General features: G+C 33.7%; 1 protein-coding gene across 4 annotated transcripts in view; it reads left to right on the plus strand.

Moving 5' to 3' along the window:
- The window catches only part of LOC135835164 (zinc finger protein 774), a 35,886-nt gene that overhangs the window by 11,229 nt on the left and 4,751 nt on the right, over positions 1–19,906 (plus strand). For 2 of the 4 annotated variants that reach the window (XM_065349307.1, XM_065349310.1), the window contains exons 2-3: positions 18,456–19,223; positions 19,319–19,492. In XM_065349307.1, the coding sequence (XP_065205379.1) occupies positions 18,456–19,223; positions 19,319–19,492 (942 nt within the window). Of the gene's footprint in view, positions 1–12,395; positions 12,611–12,754; positions 12,788–18,455; positions 19,224–19,318; positions 19,493–19,906 lie in introns of those variants that run through there. The other 2 variants (XM_065349309.1, XM_065349308.1) reach the window with 2 other exon arrangements.

Here is a 19,906-nt window from a genome sequence, read left to right on the forward strand (position 1 = left end):
AATGAAAAAAAGAAGTGTCCTGATAAGATCAAAGTGCAGTTGTCGATTTTTTTTAAAGAAAAAAAATGAATCATTCAATTTTTCATGATTTCTTTGACTTTAACGAAATTTATGATGTCGAATTGTCAACGGAGCGTTCGTAAATAATCGATGAATTACTCGAGGAATAAAAAAGCTCAATTGATTGAAATTCGAAATAACTGAAAATGCTTTTAGGTAGGTAGCACGGTACCTGATTGGTTTTACAGTAGATATGTGAATCGGAATCGATCATTCGATTAATCGATACTTGGATCGATTAATTGAAAAATCGATTTATTATTCAATTGCGATGAGTTATGATTATGAATAAGAAAGCTTACTTATATTGACTTTGAAAAAAATTAAAAGTATGACTGACGAGTAAATTGATCGATTATAATTGAAAAAACGTGACCGGTTTCAGAAAAAAAAATGACGAATGTGAATTTCTTCAGTCGGTTATAAATTGTCTGATATATGATTAAATTTTTATTCGAATCAATGATCGTATGATCAATAACTAATAATCAATATACTCGTACGTAGAAAATTCGAGTTTTTCTTCATTTAGGCAGAGTGAACTCTTTTCCAGTTTTATTGGAAAATGTTGATGTTTTGGAATTGGATGTGGCCATTTTAGGAAAATCCGAAGGAAATGGACTAAAAACTTTCAGTCTTGAATATTTTTTTCTTGCATTTTGTAGGTGAGGGGGAGGGGGGTGTTAATAAAGGGCGATTTCGTATCATTTTTTGTATAGTGTCTCCTTACATATTACATATTTGCATTATCAGTCTGATTATCGAATTGCAACTTTTTATAAATCGAAATAGAAAATTAACATTTTTTGTCTTCAGTTTGGCCAAAAGTTCTGACCAAGCCAATCAGAAAGGAAGCTTTAATTTCTGGTGTTAAGACAAAAACTACCATTTTTTAAAATTTTTCTTTTCAAAATTTGAAACAACTTAGGTAAGTATTTACTTGGTGAAAAAAATAAATATGTACATGAAAAATTGTTCAATTTGAGTGTCAATAAAGTGATAAGTACATTTTATTATTCAGATTATAGATAGTTTTGTTGGTGTTCATGAATAATACATAAACAAAAAAGTCTAAAAATTTACAAAATACTTACTTAGGGCTTACCATAAAAATTCAATTTTTCTTGTAAGTTTTATTTTATTAAACCAAACATACTATATGTTTCTGTGCTCTTGAGTGTAATTTTTGAAGATTTTTGTCTTCTCTGTTGAAGTTGGGTGGAGTAACTTTAATTTTAATTATTTTGAAAAAATCACAAGATGAAGATTTTTGTCTTCTCTGTTGAAGTTGGGTGGAGTAACTTTAATTTTAATTATTTTGAAAAAATCACAAGATTAGAAAGTTGATTTTAATAAGTCCAAAACGAGTTGAGAAAATACTTTATGGGCATCGTTTTTTTTTTTTACATTTTTGCTACATTTTGAAAAAGTTAGAACATCGGATTGTTTTTTCATTTTTTTGTAATTCTACATACGTCAACTTTTTTTGAAAATTGGGAAATTTTTGGGGTGTGATTTAATACCACGACAAAAAAGGGCGTCAGCACGACAAGCATAGGCACTTTCACGCCAGAAAAATCATTACCACGACTAAATTGGAAATTCCCGACAATAAAGAGCTTACCCCGACATAAAAGGTACTCCAACGACAAAATAATGTATCAAACGACGAATTAAAAAATTCACGACATTTTATTACTTTCAACTACTATATAAGGCAATGCACGACAAAATTTTTCTATCAAAAACAGGCATTTCACCGACAGACATTTATTTTTGAAAATAATATAAAAATTACATTGAAAAATATACAAAGAAACGAAGTATCTATTAGAAAAAATTCTGTTTAGTGTTTATAAAAGTAAAGCTTTCGTTGACTTCGTTGGACGACCCCTCTCCTCTTTTGACCTAAGGAGATAATTTCGCAACTGCCATATAAGGCCATGTACGACAAAGTTTTTCTGTCAAAAAGATATATTTTACCGACATAGATAAACGTTTAAAAAATATTAAAATGATACCAAAAAAAAAACGAAGTAGGTACATATGTAGAAAATTGCTGTTTATAGAAGTAATGTTTTATGGATTTTGATGGGCGACCCCTCTTCCTCTTTTGACCTCAGGGACGAAGCGAAAGGAGGCTAAGGGGTGACAGTAAGCACCCCTCCGGTTCCTCAAAAGTAGAAAAAACTTGGGAAATTGTGAGAAATTCCAGAAAGTTTGGAAAATACAAAAATTCCAACAATATTTTGGTTTCAGTTTTCAAAAATTCAAATTTTTTACAATTATGTAAGTATTAAATTATCGTTCATTTGCCGACAAAATCACCGATCTTATCCTCAAAATTCTCATTTTTTTCTTAAGCTTTCGTCCTCGCTTCGCTTAGGCCAGTTTGGTTCTCTTCTACTGAGTTACAATTTCACTCAAATTTTTTTGAAAGAAACCCTCTGTTGATTATTTGTCAAAATGTGTACAAAATTATAACTGTAAAGTCGTTAGTTTTACCATAGGTAATCGAACTGATAATGTTCTGTCGTGTATGAAATTATTTTGGCGTGAATACTGCTTATTTCGTTTTTAAATTGTAGTCGTTCAAAAATACTTTTTTGTCGGGCTTCATCTGGCGTGAAACCTCATCATTGTTTGTCGTTCATTCATATTTTATGAACGAAAAAATGCTTGTCGTGATGACGCCCTATTTCGTCGTGCAAAAAATATTTCCCCAAATTTTTGTGGTTATTTTGTGCGTGGATGTATTGAAGAATTTGTGAGGGAGGGGGAAGGGGAGAAGACTTGACTATATATATGTATTTTCAACTTTTAAGATATCATGCTTGGGTCCTGCAAAAGTTCCACTTTCTGATTTAAATGATGTTTTTTTTTAATCTGCGACTAAACCTGAACCCGAAAATGGGATTTAAATTATCTAGAACAGTATAATGAAAGCTAAAAAATAACAAATAAGTAAAAAACAATAAAAAATAAATGAAACACTATATCTCTGGAATTTTCATAAATATGTACCTACTCGTAAAAACACATTAAAATGTTCACCAAATATTCAATTAAAAATAATAAAAATTTGAGTTTATAATACATAGTAAAATAAAATGAAAAAACTTCAATCATCGAAATACATACATATAAAATTTGAATAAAAATCACGAACCATTGAAGCATTGAGCATGAAAATTTGTAAAATAAAATAAGCAATGAAAACAACTTCAGCTGGACAACTTTTTCATAAAATGGTTGAGAGAAAATACTTTACAACAATTGTGAATGACGTGAAATGAAATTGAAAACAGATCAAAAATTGATTTCCTTAGCCAATTTGATCGTATTGCATAATATTCTAACAGTTTATTTTCGATCAATCTCGCCTAAAAATTTTTCATTCTGCCCACAAATTTGAAGAAGTCGAGCTTTTTTCAGCGGTTGCTTGTGCCTCTGTTGATCGTAAAGATAGGGGAGGGGGAAGTAATTTTGGCTCGAATTTAAAAAAAAATTAAATCATCAATTCCATTTTACTAACTATTATTTAAAAGTAGGCAGTCTCTTTGGTAAAAGAACGCATCAAATTATAGCTAAAACTCAATTTTATGCACATACTCGTATGTCAATTAATATTTTGCACCTTCACATTTTTTGCTGAAAGAAAAGTTTTGGCCAATTTACTGTAATATAGAAATCCAGGTTATAGAATGTTTCAAAAAACCGAAACATTTTTTTCAGGGTTTGTTGATCGATTTGTGGTACCTAGCTACCTACCTATTTGTGTTGGGGGAGGGGGAGGGGACATTCTCAATTTTTTCGAGTAAATTTTTAGATGACTTTTTTGGGGCCTCCTCATATTCCACTGCTCTCTCTGTCTTTTTCTACTTCGATCAACGCTTTCATAAAATTACAAAGGTATGTACTTTAGAAGAAAAAAGTCAAATTTTCAAAAAACCCCAGAGGGTCATTCCACGTCAATTGGACCAAGAAGTGATAGGGGGGGGGGGGTTCGGCTATTTTTTTGAAATTTTTCCTGTGGAAAACCCCTCCGAAGGGATGACCAATGGCACAAATCGCAGCCCTCTAGCCCATTTTTAAAGGCAGCCAGGGGGTGTAAAAGTTTTTAGTGAACTTTTTCCCATAGTTAGGGGTTTTGAAAGGCTTTTTGGCGATAATCATAAAAATCAGTGTTGCCACTTTTTTTCGTACAAAAAATTAGCTCAAAAATTTTCGAAACGTAGTGTTTTTATATCGTTCCGACTCTCAAAAATTCTTTAAAAAATATATTATGGACAACTTTTCATGCTGAATAACATTATATTGAAAAATTAGGATGGTACCATGTTGCAAAGTCGATTTTAAAAAATTTTAAGTTTGCGAAAAAATGCAATTTTTTGATTTAAAACATGAAAAAAAGTTTTGATAGGCGAAGTTGATCCATTTGACCCTTATTTTTACGTATTTGTTGAAAAAGTTGAAAAAACCGTTTCACTCGATGAAATAAATTCCTCAAAAAAAAATCAAAATTTGAAAAAATTCAATTTTCAATTTCAAACATCAAAAAAAGTTTAAATTCATTCAGTTGTCTAATTTTGACCTCTTTCTGACGTATTTCACGAAAAAGTTGATAAAACTTACACTCACAACAAAAAAATAAAAATTTCGTTCATTTTTTGAATCTTTTTGAATTTTGATTTTTTTTGTGAGGAGTTCATCGAGTGAAAGGGTTCTTGCAACTTTTCCACCAGATACGTAAAAATAGGGGTCAAATGGGTCATCTTCACCTATCAAAACTTTTTTTTATGTTTTAAATCAAAAAATCGCATTTTTTCGCAAACTTTAAATTTTTTTAAATCGACTTTGCAACATGGTACCATCCCAATTTTTTAATATGTTGTTCAGCATAAAAAGTTGTCCATAATATATTTTTTTCAGAATTTTTGAGAGTCGGAACGATATGAAAACTACGTTTCGAAACTTTTTGAGCTAATTTTTTGTACGAAAAAAAGTGGCGACACTGATTTTTATGATATCACCAAAAGGCCTTTCAAAACCCCTTACTATGGGAAAATGTTCCATTTTGGTAGGTATCGCGGTTATCTAGTAATCCACTGCTGAAATGGATGATATTTTAGGTTCATTGAAAACTTTGACACCCCCTGCCTGCCATTAAAAATGGGCTAGAGGGCTGCGATTTGCGCCATTGGTCATCTCTTCGGAAGGTCTTTCCATAGGAAAAATTTCAAAAAAATCGCCGAACCCCCCACCACTTCTTGGTCTAATTGACGTGAAATGACCCTATAGAACCAAATTTTGGCACCAGCTCACGATGAAAACGAAGAGAAAGACAACTGGTAAATTTTGTAATTTGGAACCTTTTATGTACGTAGTATCGAAATCTAAAAGTAGAGGGAGCATATTATAGACCTTCAGCAATATTTTCCTCGTTAATAGACATAAATTTTAATCGAGGCTCGTTGAACGAAAAACTCTCTTAAGACACGAGGGTGAGTGCGGAATGAAAAATTCATTTCCAATATACACGTGCGTCAAAACCGACGCATTAAACCTTTATCACCTGAAAACGGGAGGAAGAGGTGCACTATTTGAGAAATCGTGATAAAATCTCGAATTTACTCCGCTTCTGGTCGGTAGAAATTTTACGTTTTTGAAAAAATTTGGCAATTGGGGGTAGAGAGGTGGTGCGAATTCGGTCGGAGGTGTAGGTATTGTTTTTATGTATGGTGTGTCTGTGGATTCGTAGAGCGCAAACTCGTTCGATTACCTTACGAGAATTAAATATACTAAGGCGACGAGGAAGAGGTGATATGGGGGAGGACACGGACGCGGACGAGCGATCGCGTTCATTGAGTAAAGTCAACAACAACAACAACAACATCAACAGCACGACAGCATATATACTACATAGTATCAGATGCGTAATACACATGTCAATGGCCATCGAGATGAACGTACTCAGGACTCAGGTACATGGTGGTCGCGCGTAAGAAGGATAATTACGACGCGTGCGAATTTTTTCACGTCGTAATGCACGAGTTCCCCGCACCCCCCCCCCTCCTCCAGCCGGCGCTCTTTTTGGGACGAGCTTATTTAAAATACACGATGAGTGTAACATACGACTTGGCAGCTTATTGTCGCAGAAGGGGTTGAAGGAGTATAGGGGAGGATTGTTTTGTACGGATGCTGCGGCGTGGCTGATCATCGATGCAGATGACGACGATGCGATGTACGTATTATATACGTACTCGTACCAGTTGGTGGTGAAATTTCATCGTCGAGACTCGAGAGTCGCGAGAGTGTGTAAATACGAAGAGAAATGAAAAACATAGGAACACAAAATATCAAACCCTCTTATCGCCGTAGAATGCAGGAAACCCTACACGGAGCGTCGACAAAAAAATCAATTTCTCCGAGTATTGATTTTTTATTTCGGCTACGCTCTCTGAAAAAGCAAAAAGACGAATGAATCGATATGCTCGAGCATATATAATTTAATTTCACGCTAGGCGAAAATTTATCTCTCATTTTAACGCGAATACATTATAATCGTATACTACGTCGAAAACAATGGGAAAAAAATTCTAAAAAAATCATTTCGAACTGAGATGAAATTTTTCATCTTACGAGTACCCATATCGAAAAAACATTTATTCAAATTTCAAAGAAATTGCAGCCTTTCACGCGATAGAAACGATGCAGGTAATTTACGCGATTTAATTTTTCGTCGAAAATTTTCTCAAAGACCATCGAAGAAGAAACGAGCTTTATCGATTGTTGGATAAAAAGCACAAAACGTTTCTCACGTAGTAGACGAACAACGCCGAAGACCCTATTAGTTGCACGTAACGATATTATTGATTTGTTCGCGATCCATATTCTCTCTCTACTATGGTTTATGCTATGTTTCTCGAAAAACCCGTATGCCTCGGCCCACCCGGACTTTTACATTCCCCCTGATTTTATCGACGTTTTACACGCCAGTTCAAACGGTCTGAAAATTACCTTTTCTTATCCACGATTATTCGACCGAACAATCGAATAATTTATCGAGCTTGTTCATTGCGTCCGGCCGCCTTATCGGAGGTGGCGAAGAGGTTTATTCCGCGAATCTACGTATGTAGTTGTATACTAATCGAGTCGAGATTTTGCTACGGTTCGAAAAACCTAAAATTTCCTCTCTTTTATGAGGTTTGATAAGTGCATTAAATGCGAAAGTATCGATGGTGAAGAGGAGGATGATTTTTATGCGATTTTAAACAGGTCATGTAGGTCTTAAACAAGAACGTATACATAGTACAGATTCTAATTAGAAAAGTTCAAAATTTTGAAAATTGATCAGACTTTTCGAAAAATGAAAGGGTATCTCTCAAGTGTTCAGTCAGCAATTTTGAAAGTACTCGAGGTTTGGGATTTTCCAAAATATATCAAAAATTACGTAATTGATGCCAAAATCAAATCGTCAGTCGCATTATTCTAGAGAACTACCTAATAACGACCTTATGTTTAGAGGTTGCATTTTGATATCAGTGGAGATTTTATGATTTTTTGGAGGCTTGTCTTGAAAAAATAATACTTATTGTGAAAAAGTTGCACAATTCATCCAAAATCGCAAATTTTCCCTCATTTTTCTTAAATTTTGTTTTCCATTAGAACAGAAAGAGAAAGATAAAACTTTATCAAAGCATAAATTTTTGAGAGCTTTTGCTCTCCCTTTGCTTGTGTGACATATGTAGCTTTTTTTCAGAATTGGATTTTCTGGAAGATTATTTTTCAAAAACAATATGAGATACTTTTTGAGAACACATAACCTTGATCAAGGAAAATGATGGAAAATTTACAGGTCATTGAAAGTATAAATTTTTTTTAATTCAAAAAAGTAGCCCAAAAATCACTCTTGATTTGAATGGAGTCAGTACGAACTTTTTGGATTTGATGTAACATTTTTTCGCAATTTTCTCGTTTTGAAAAAATTGAAAAAAGTTTCGATTGTACTTTTTAAGGGGAGGGAAGAGGGTTGTAAGACAGAGAAAATCTGATGTAATTTCATAGAGGAAAATATTTCAAAAAAATCTTCTATTTAGAATTTTGAAAACCTGTGAATGCGCTGAAGACTTGGATTTTTGTGGGGTGGGGGTTTAATTATGGGTTAAGTGGACGTGATACGAAATTTCATTTTGAAGGTACGAAAGAAATACGATATAAAAGTATGAATTTGGGTTTAATTTTAGCAAACACCTTGAAATCTTGTTTTTTTTTCATTTTTTATATTAGTTTTCCTTAGAAATCAGTTGTCTCTGATGAAAAAATTAAATGAAAATAATCAAACAAAGAATTTTCGAGAAAAACTAAGAGTCATATGAAAAAGTGGTGAAATACTAGCTAGTTTTTTTTCTATAGAGCTTTTTGTTGAAAATGTTTTAATAAAAACATATTTCACTCATTTTTGAATGAATTCTTAAACTATTTCATCAAATTCCCGTATTTCTGCGTTTTTTGTATTAAAATTCAACTATACCTGCATTTTAGTTCCCTTTAAAATACTTTTCACTTTGTTTTATCATTTTTTAAAACAGTTTTTCACAATTTTTTTCAATTTTCTGTTTACCTACTTGGACAAGATTTTCTTTTTTTTAACATCTTTCTCACATTTTAAGTACTTATAATTTTCAATTTACGTGTACATGATTTTCGTTCATTTTGAGATTTTTTTTCAAATATTTTATCATCCAGTTTTGTTTTAAATCATCATGGTTGATGAATATATCATTCATTTTGAGGGCCAAGATTCGACAATATTAAGTTTCGTCGCATTATTCTGAAAACATTTTGCAAAAATTTTTCACTCACCCCTTCGAATTTCTTTCCCAGAAATATGATATTCTCGAATTTCTCTTGCATTTTCAAAGATTTTTATGATTAAATCTTTATTTCTGATTTAAAATGAAACTTTTTCTATTGTTTATCTTCATTTTTGAAACGTGTTTTAAGTAAATTGTACATAAGTCAATTTGAAATAAGTTTTCTTGATTTTGGGATTGTAATCTGTTGTCACTTCGTTCATACCCCTCGGCCCTCATTATTTAAAAGTTGAACGGGACCAAGCGGAGGATTCCTTCCATGCTGGCTAAAATCACCTTCCAAAGAATTGAAGATTTTTCCAGAAAGGAGTTTTTTTATGAAGAATATTTTGAGATTGGGTTTGAAATTTTTGGGAAACGAATGCCTAATTTTTTTCCAGAAACAATACAACTTCTGATATTTTTGGAATTTTGGTATCAGGATATTTCTTCAAATTGGGAAAACTAATCACAATAAAATTGTGAAGAAATATTTTGAAACGTTGATTTTTTTTTTAGAAAAGCTAAAGAGAATCACACGCGAGTAGTGAAATTTTTCGTTATCAACGATTTTCGTTATTATTGAACCAGACAGAGAAAAATCGAAGGAACATATAAAAAAAATGCATTAAAAGACCAAATTACAAGTGCTGTTTTTTTTTTTTTTGATTTTTGGTAAAAATTTGAAAAATGTTTAATTTTTATCAAATTGAAGCCGAAAATTGAAATTTAGTTTTTACTCTATTTTTGTCCTCCCGAATCGATTGAGGTGATTTCGAGTCGTTCTGGAGCCTCCAGCGGATTTTTGTAGTTTACAATTTTGGAAAAATTACCTTAAAAGTACTGAAATCAAATTCAGCATTTAAAAACTTGGAAATGTTGTTTTTGTGGCATTTCTTATCTATTGAGGCAAAAACTTTCAAAATCTTTTTCTGCCAGCTTCGATCAAAAATTTTCTTCTGTGATTAAGTATCTTTTTAAAAAAAATCTTCGTTTAGAAAATCATCGATCTAAAAATGCTAAAATTGAGTTCATGACCTTTTTCTCACTTCTGAAAACCGTTTGCGTGTGGTTTCAAGCCTTTCTGGAGCCTCCAGCGGATCTGTGGATTTTCTTACTTGGAAAATTATCCGTATTGTAAAAGATTTTAGTGGAATTTAGTACTAGAAAACTTAGACATAGCGCCTTGATGAAATTTTGAGAAATTTCGAGTTTCAAAAATCTACTGGAGGCTCCAGTAATTTTCAAAAAGTCGCTGGAGGCTCCAAAACGACTTTAAATCCACCTGCAGTCGACTTCGTAGAGTATTGAAATTAGTTTGCAGAATAAATTTCGGCTTTCCAACTCCATTTGATAAAATTTTGTGGGAATTTCGAGTTTCAAAAATCTGCTGGATACTCCAGAACTGCTCAAAACGATTTGAAACCGTTTCCAATCGATTTGGCGTTTCAAAAATAGGGTATATCTCAAATTTCAGCTTTCTTTTGGTCAATTTGGTAAAATTTCGATTTTTCCCCTCATTTTTGGCCTGAATTGATTTTCAAAAATTCACCAAAAATCGAAAAACGCACTTTAGCACTTGAAATTTTGACAGGTGATGAATTTTTGTCAGATCTTTCGATCTACCTTTGTACGGTTTAAAAAATTTCGTGCAAGTCCTATGTTGGAACGCAAAATTTGCGATTTTGGCTGACCTGTCAATCAAAATGACAGCCAATTTTGAAAGTAGGGCCACTTTTTTTGTAGGACAAGGGCTAGAAATGTTCCTTAGGTCTTCCCCTTTAAGAAAAAAGTCGTCTCGGTGGATTGGCCAGGGGGGGGGGTGAAGTAGATCCTTATGCGGGCTCCCCGACTAACATAATGTATATGTACTTTGCTCTCATTTCTCAAATTTTTGGTCACTTTTTTGCTATTTTTCGGTCACTAAAGTCGCTTAAAAAAAGTAAATAGTGGATTTCATGCCTGCAATTATTGTTTTAGAACGTCTCAACATGGATAGTTGAGATTTGGTTTATATTTTTATTTGTTATCTCCAAAGTTGATTGGTGGTGGTTTCGAGTCGTTTTGAAGCCTCCAGCGGATTCTTAGATTTTTCATTTTTTTTTTTTTTATAAATTTTCATTAAAGAGTCTGAAATGAAATTCAGCTTTTATGGACTAGGATTTGTCGACTTCGTGACGTTTTCGGCCAATTCAACTACAAATTTAAAAAAAATCGTTTTCGCAAAAAAAAAAAATTAAAAAATCTTAATTGTTTTGAAAAAACGTATTAGGTAGATTTACGTTCTACTGGAGGCTTCAGAACGACTCAGAATCTCCATCAATTGTTTTTGGTTGTCAAAAATAGGGTACAAAAATAGCATTTTTTCACCTCATTTTTTTTAAAAATAGGAAGTAAAGCAAATAAAAGTCTCAAAAATTTACCAACAATCAAAAAAATCAGTTTCAGCTCTTGAAAATTTTTCTTGTTTATTTTCGAATCCTGTTTCAGTTTTTTGCGACCCTGTTCAAAAATTTTGCTGCTACAACTTTAGAATGATGTCCTTATAAAATGAAAACCAAATTATGCTGTATCTAATCTGCTTCATCACAATGCTCAATATCCCTCTATAATGATCTAGGATCATCCATATGCTGTGAATCATTCATAACTCTACGAGTATAAATATTATTCATTCATTTGAATACAATAACCAGTTAATTGATGGCTGTATAATAGCTTCTACCTTTACGTATCTTACGAGCATATAAAGCTGGGTAACGGATTGGGCCACAGAGACCCCCTCTAGTTTCCTAACACATGTACATAATCAAACAAGTTTTCATCCCCCTTTTTAGTCAGTTCAATTCAGTTTATAGGTACTAAGTACATCCCACTTTACGAAATCTCTTCCGAAATACACCAAATTACCAACATATTAGGTACCTATATCTAAATATCTTCATGGGAGGAATACTCAGTACCTACATTTATATACATATAAGGGCGTTAAAACAACAAGCAGAAGAAGAAGAGGAAATAAAATCACTCTTATTACACGAGTCTAGTAGTACTTACATTCAATAAACATAATATTCTGGCACGTTCGAATAAATAAATGTAGAAAAAAAGAGGGTCCGTCGGTCTTCGTCTTGCGAACGAGAAGAGGCCTGGCCATTATTATACAATATCTGCATTTCCATATTATCGTATCGTCGTAAACCATACCATAGGAATATGTACTCTAGGAGAGCCCCATTAATTAATACCGTTTTGCGAAAGGGTCACGTGGTATTAATTTATTTCAATTAAAAGCCCTCATAGGTGGCTCAGAGAGGCTAGCATTTTTTAAGGCAAATCCTACAGATGGACGACTATACGACCAACGTTCCGTTCGCCTTACAGTGCATCAATTTACGTATGAAACATACACTGATTGCTCGTATGACTAGAGAGCCGGAATATTGTTCCATCGCGTAATGTGGGTTCATTGTAAAATCTAAAAATAAAAACGCCGCCGTCTTCTCTGCATATGTGAGATGTAGATATGTCGGTATACACTCGAGGGATTCTCTAGATCCATCGATCGTTTACGGTTTATGTAGTATCAGTTTTTCGACGAGTCTCGTGTGATCGCGACGTGTTACTCGTTGGTGGAACGAAGTACGAGAACGTGGACCCTGGACCATCCATCGTCCATCCTAATCATGAAATTTGTGAGTAACCTACTACCTGTACCTACCTATCTTCTGTGTTTCGTATGCTACATATATTTTCGCTATAGTGATTTTTCTTAATTCTTGGTCTCGTGAATTACACAAAGAGTGCTGCGGAGTTTATTCGAGTGTGTGGTGTAACCGGTTCTCTTAATCTATATGGATCCACATACGAGAGTATTTATCGTATTTATTTGGTATTGGTTTCGTTTTGGGTGTTTTCATTTCCAATTCATATGTGAAATTAATTAGATACGCGCGTACCACACCGTGGTGGGTTCGAGTTCGAGCTGATTGGAAATTAAATTTAATCAATCGATTGATAACCCCCTGAATACATATCGAGCGTGATAATTTTTGTACTCATAAATATCGCCAATATTACGATTAATTTTATAGGTTGATAGGTATATGAGTCGTGAACGAAAATACCACATGAGGTTGAGGTGATTAGTATAGGTAGGTACCTATCTTAGCAGCTGGACTCACCCCCGTTCTGTGTTCTAGGTCTATACTAATTTTGGTACACTTTTTATCGAAATCCGAATCTCAAAATACCGATGCTTGTAACAGGGGTAGAAATGGTTCGGTGATTGTATTATAGCCCAAGGAACGAGAATGTATCCGCGTCATGTGTTGTTGTTGTTGTTGGGATTGGCATTGGAAACCATGCATGATCCCGAGCGATGACATATCAACATCTGTTTCATTTTATTTGATTTACAATCGACGATTTGTTTTAGACTTATGTCTGTTCTCGCTATCTATTTTCAAACGAATAGGTCTAGGTATACATAGTTTACTCGATGTGCTCGTACTTGTGTAGAAAAAAGGAAAAAATGTGGCGATCTATCGACTATACTGTGTATTTAAAAATTATTTGCGCGCGCAACACTTTTTGAAAAAATTCAATTCGAAAGATCGACAGACAAGCCAAAGTACATAATATAATGTACGAAATTTATGAACCAGCTCGTACTCGTGTACTCGTGCTCGTGTTTTCAAGGCTTTCGGCCCTATAGTGCGTACACACAGAAGTGCTGGCGATCGAGCTCGAGCTGTATTTAATTAGTTGAATGAGTGACTAATAATGAGTTCAACTAAGTTCGTTCCTCATCGCGCATCTATTGGTTTATGTTTTTGTAAAACGCGTATACTCGTACATAAATCGATGATTGATGAAAGTTGGGCTAAGTGTTTGAGAGAGAGAGAGGCAGAAGGGGTTGAAATTATAGAATCAGATGCATTCGTTGCGGCGCTAATACGTAAAGCGTAAGCGTCGATCGAGTGTATGAATTTATGATGTAAATGCATTAACTTGTTGCAACGAAAGCGTTGGTATTTTAATCGATCACAGTTAGACTTGGATTTGCTACAGTGATTCGATTTAGGGTATGATTGTGATGTGATTCGAATCTATCGAGTGTGAGCTTATTACAGTGAGACGAATTGGCGATCAAATTTGAAGTAATCAGGGTGTCTAACAGTCCCAACGATTCAGGAAGTCGAGAAAAGTTTGTCTTTTTGCGTATTGGGGCCTTCTTTTCAGAAAAGTCTAGAAAAAGTTTTTCTTTTTGCCCAAAGGTCCTTCTTTTTTCCAAATTATCAAATAATTCTGTCATTTAATCAAAATTGAGCGAAAAATGAAAACTCAATTTATCAGAATTTTTTGTTTTTTCAAACGTCAAATAATTAAGTATGATAGCAAAAAATTAAATATTTTGTTAATGAAAACCAATTGATTATTTCTATCTTTTGTTTGGTGTTTTTTCTCAATTATTTTTTGTTTCTTTTAAAAATTATTTCAAAGTTTTTTTTTGGCAGTTTTGTGACATTTATTGGGGGGGGGGGGTCAGTACATTTTCAAAATGCCCTTCTAAGGCCCTTCTTTTTAGTTCTGTGATTTTGTTAGGCACCTTGGTGATGATGTGCATTCTGTGAGGAAATGAGAAGAAGGGGTTTGAGAGGCAGGATATATGTCCAATGCATATTTACGCTGCTTATCTAAAAAAAAAAAAATGAAAAAATTTGCTTTTTTTGCTTTTTTATTGATACTTACATTTTTTGAAAAAATGCGGAAAAAATTAGATCTGATGAGGTCTGAACAGATCATCGAATCAAAAAACTCTGATATTATCTGATCTGGTCAGATGAAATTGGATCCAGGGTCTATTCGAACAGGTTTGATCAGATACATATATTCAGATCTTATCAAATTCAATCAGATTCTCCTACTTGATTTGATCAGATTTACTTAAATCAATGTTGTAGAACTGAAAAATGCACAGATCTTATATGAATTGATGAGAGAGACCTGTTGAGATAGAATCAGGATTCCACTTTTCCATTTGAACAGATCTGAACAATTCTGATCAGATCAAAGCTTTAATCTGAGTGGAACTGGTTCAAGCAAATTAGAACCAAAAAATGTTCAGATCTGATCTAATTAATCAGGTTAAAATCAATCCAATAAGATTTTCTGCACTAAATCTGATCTGATTTGATTAATCAAGTCTTATGGAATCAAATCAGATTTTCTATATGGGATCTGATGAAGTCTGCAGACTAGATCTAATCAGTAATCAGATCAGAGTTTTAATCTAATTTGGATGTAGCTGAATCAAATTGGGATCAAAAACAAATCTGATTGGGTCTGAAATGGGTCTGATCAAATTCAATCAGGTTTCCTCTAATAGATCTGATCATGTAATCAGTTCTAAGCAGATCTGATCAAATCAAAACTCTGATTCTGATAAAATCTGGTTAGATCAAATTAGTACCAAAAAATGTTCAGACCTGATTTGATTTAATTGATCATAATCAGGTCTGATGGAATCTAATCAGTAATCAGGTTTCCCATATCGGATCTGATGAAATCTGCAGACTAGATCTAATCAGATCAGAGTTTTGATCTAATTTGGATTTAGCTGAATCAAATTGGGATCGAAAACAAATCTGATTTGGTCTGAAATGGGTCTGACTCTGATCATGTAATCAGTTCTAAGCAGATCTGATCAGATCAAAACTATGATCTGATGAAATCTGGTTAGATCAAATTAGTACCAAAAAATGTTCAGACCTGATCTGATTTGATTAATCATAATCAGGTCTCAGGTCTGATGGATTCTAATCAGTAATCAGGTTTCCCATATCGGATCTGATGAAGTCTGCAGACTAGATCTAATCAGATCAGAGTTTTGATCTGATTTGGATTTAGCCTAATCAAATTGGGATCAAAAACAAATCTGATCATGTCTGAACTCTGAAATGGGTCTGATCAAATTCAATCAGGTTTCCTCTAATAGATCTGATATCTCTCTGATCTGATCAGATCTGGTTAGATCAAATTGAAACCAAAAAAAACATCTGATCAGGCCTGCAATGAGTCTGATTGAATTAAATAAGACACGCATTGTGGATCTGATCAGTTCTGAACAGATCTAATCCCATCAAATAAATGTCCAGATTTGATCCGATCTGATCAAACCGGTCTGATCAGATCCAATCAAGTTTTCTGTGATGGATCTGATCAGGTCTGAACAGTTCTAATTGATGAGATTGAAACTTTGATCTGATATTGTATCTGCTTAGATAAAATTGGGACTGTCCAGATCCGATGAGGTCCAAAATGAGTTTGATAAAATGTGATTAGCCGCCCCCTCTCCCATTAGATCTGATTAAATTAGAACCGAAAAATATTTGAATCTGATTTTATCTGATCTGATTTGATCAAATGGGGTGATCTGATCCAATCAGGTTTTCCATAATTGAATCTGATCAAGTCTGAATCTGAACACATGTAATCAGATTAAAACTCTGATCTTATTGAATGTGGTTTGATCAAGCGAATTTGATCAGATCGAATCGGATTTTCCTTGCTGGATTTGATTAGGCTTGAACAAAAATGTAATTAGATCAAAAGTTCAATCTGATTAGATCTGATCATATCAAATCGAAACCTGAAAAAACGTGGATTTAATGGGAACTGATTTTATCTGATCAAACCTATTAAATTTGATCAACTGTAAACAGATCTAATTCGATCGCAACTTTATTGATTTACATAGTCAGTTCGAAGAAGATCTGATCATCAGATTTGGATTCAGGGAATGTTCAGATCAGATTTGATCTGATCTAATCAGATCCAATTACTTTCAATTCGAAAAGCAGTAATTGAACTTTCACTTTTGATTGAAGAATGGAGCTCTATTTTGAATAATTTTGAAGAAAATGTCTCAAGTTACTTGTATTGTTCATATCCCACAAAAAGAACGGAATTTGACGGGAGTGGGGGGCATGCATGCAACAAAGGTTGTAGAACTCAAAATTTTCAAAAATTTATGAAAATTCATTCTTGTCTCTAACGTCTGCTTTTTGGAAACACGAGTATATGACATAGGCTTCATTTAACTCGAATTTTTGGCCAAAAAATGTAAGTTTGATTTTAAAATTTTTTTTTTTATATCAAATTGGAATTCTTCAAGAAAAACAGATGAAAACGCAAAAAAATGAAGTCGAAAATTAGATAAAAAATACGAATCAAAATTCCTTCATTTGAAAAATGTTTGAAAATTAAAATAAATGTTTGGTGTTTTTTTTAATTTTTTTTTTATTTTGATGGTGAATCTTTTCAGTCTTTTATTAGAATTTAAAGAAATTAAGGGTGTCAACTGTCAACTGTTGCCAAGTGAGCTCAAATGAGTGTCCAAAAGTTTCAAGTCCTTCCAGAGATTGGATCTGCCGTTTTAAATCTTGAAAAAGTAGCTCCAAAAACGTGTATGATTTACCCAAAAAATACCTATATATTTTTAACTTGAATATCTTTTTAAAAATTTAAAAAAGTAATGTTGAAAAGGAAACCATTTTTGAAAATTTTCAAGTCACGAATCCTCTGAATTTTTTGGAATGTTCACAGCAGTCTGTTCCCTCTCTCCAATTGAAACCTCTGTTTTATTAGAATTTTGCGGGATGAAAAAACTACTCTGCAAGATGCAATCTATTAAATTGGGAGCAACCAATTTTCAAAAGTTTGGAGGGGATGAGTGAAATTCTGAAAACAGTCTAGAAATTGTTTTGAAATACAGCAACTATGAATAATAGGTACATTTGTTTCGTATTTTTCTATGAAGAATATGATATTATTTTAAAAAATCAATTTGAAACATTGAAAAAAAAATGCTTTGGAAAAACTGGACAAATCTGCGAAAATCATTTTTTTTAAAAATAGAGATTCTGAAAAACATATTTTTCTGAACCTTTGCTGCTTAAAAATCTGCACGAAAAATCCCCCTTACGAAGGTGCTAGAATCATTACTTTTATCTTAACGTTCTGGCAGTAAACCATATCATAGGAGTTATTATCTATAGAGATAGTCATCGTTGTAATTATTTTTTTATCACGTAGTTATTTATTGGTAAGTGAAAAAAAACCTCTGATCTCACACCAGCAAGAGAGTAGCACGCCTGTTACACTTTTAATGGTTGATATATCGATTTGAAAAATGAATTCTTTTTGATTCATACGAGAAGAACATGATAACAAGTACGCCTTTCTCGTAATCTAATCGATTCGAACACGCCATATTGATTGATAATTTATCAAAATTCATTTATCTGTATAAATTTCACTTTTCCTCTTAAGTACAATTTCTACGTAGAAATCTTTATTTTTTTTCAAATTCCTAAATCCTAATTACGCCGATGTTTTTAAAAGATGTATTACGTAGATCTTTATTTATAAAATTTACGCCACCGATGAAAATTCCTCCTACGAGTGGGTAAATTTACCTACCTAGGTACCTAGAACTATATTTTGACGTATTTTTCGTTCTTTTTCTGATTACAGCCAATGGCGGAGAACTATCAGCTTAAGTGGCATAGCCACGGAGCGTATTTACATACGTCGATAGCGACCTTACAACGATCTCAGTGTTTTACGGATGTTACTTTATGCACGTTGGAAGGCAAATGCATGATGGCTCATCGATTCGTCTTATCAGCGTGCAGTTCGTATTTCGACAAATTACTCCAGCAAGCCTACACCGTATCGCATATGGTGCCATTATTTATAGTTTTACCTCCCGAAGTGAACCATCAAACTTTATCGGTTCTTCTGCAATATATGTACAGTGGCGAAGCGACTGTCGCCAATTCGTTACTCAACAACGTACTCAAAGCTGGCGAAATCTTGAAAGTCAGAGGCCTGTATCAAGAGGCCGATATTACCAATGCCAGCCTCAACGATCCCAAATCTTACGTAAGCTCTGTGAAATACGTTAATTCAAAGGTGACCGGTATACTGACACCGCAGAATTCCAAAGATGTTACGAAGGCTATCGTTCGAAAGGACAACACTAAAGAAAACGTTAAAGTTATACGAGCCAAAGGCCCGCAAAAAGCTAGCATTACTAATATAACCAACGGAGCGAAATTAAGTTCCGATGTCACGTGTAAAGAAAAGTCGAGTAGCGACGACTCGGTTAAAAATGAGCCTCTCGATGAAGAATTGTCGAAAGTTATCCAAGAAGGACCCGAGACTCAAATCGTTATCAAAGAAGAACCTCTCGAGTGGGATGATAATAGCGACATCGAAACGCATATGACTATCCAACCTGTAAGTGTTGACATGTTTTTATCGTGATCATTTCCTGTGTTTTGCTCGATGAAGTATAGATAGGTACCTAGCTGATTTACGTTTTTGTTTCACAGGAAGTATCTTACGCTTCGACCGATGACCAAGACGATACTGAAAATCATTTCTACGCTCCTTTAACCTGTGACCTGTGCCAGGAAACGTTCACTACTCCTGCGTTATGGGTCAGACATACCCAAACTCATGAATTAACCGGTGATATGCCTGCCATGAAGAGGAAAAGAAGTGGAGTATGTTTTTTTTTTTCAAGTTTTCATTGGGTAAATGAACGAATATCCAAGAAATGAATTTGTCTAATTTTATGGGAAATCTTTTTGCATAGAGAAATCGAAATTGGGAAAATTTTATTTCATTTCAGCGGAAGGCTGATTAAAAATGTTAGGATGGGGTGGTGGTTCATCTATAGCTGGATCAAATTCATTTTGTAAAACGTCGAAGGCCTTGGACAAAATCGAAAAATTAAATTTCTTTCCTTGTAAAATATTTCGAACTCAAAAAGAACTGTAGTCCAGAAAAATTGCAAAATTTCCCACTTAGTTTGAAAAAATTATTGCTAAATTCTCAATCTGCGATCTACTCGTAGAAAATATATTAAAGGGTCATTCCACGTCAATTAGACCAAGAAGTGGTAAGGGGGTTTAGCG

Source organism: Planococcus citri, chromosome 2 (assembly GCF_950023065.1).
Source record: "Planococcus citri chromosome 2, ihPlaCitr1.1, whole genome shotgun sequence".
NCBI lineage: Eukaryota > Metazoa > Arthropoda > Insecta > Hemiptera > Pseudococcidae > Planococcus > Planococcus citri.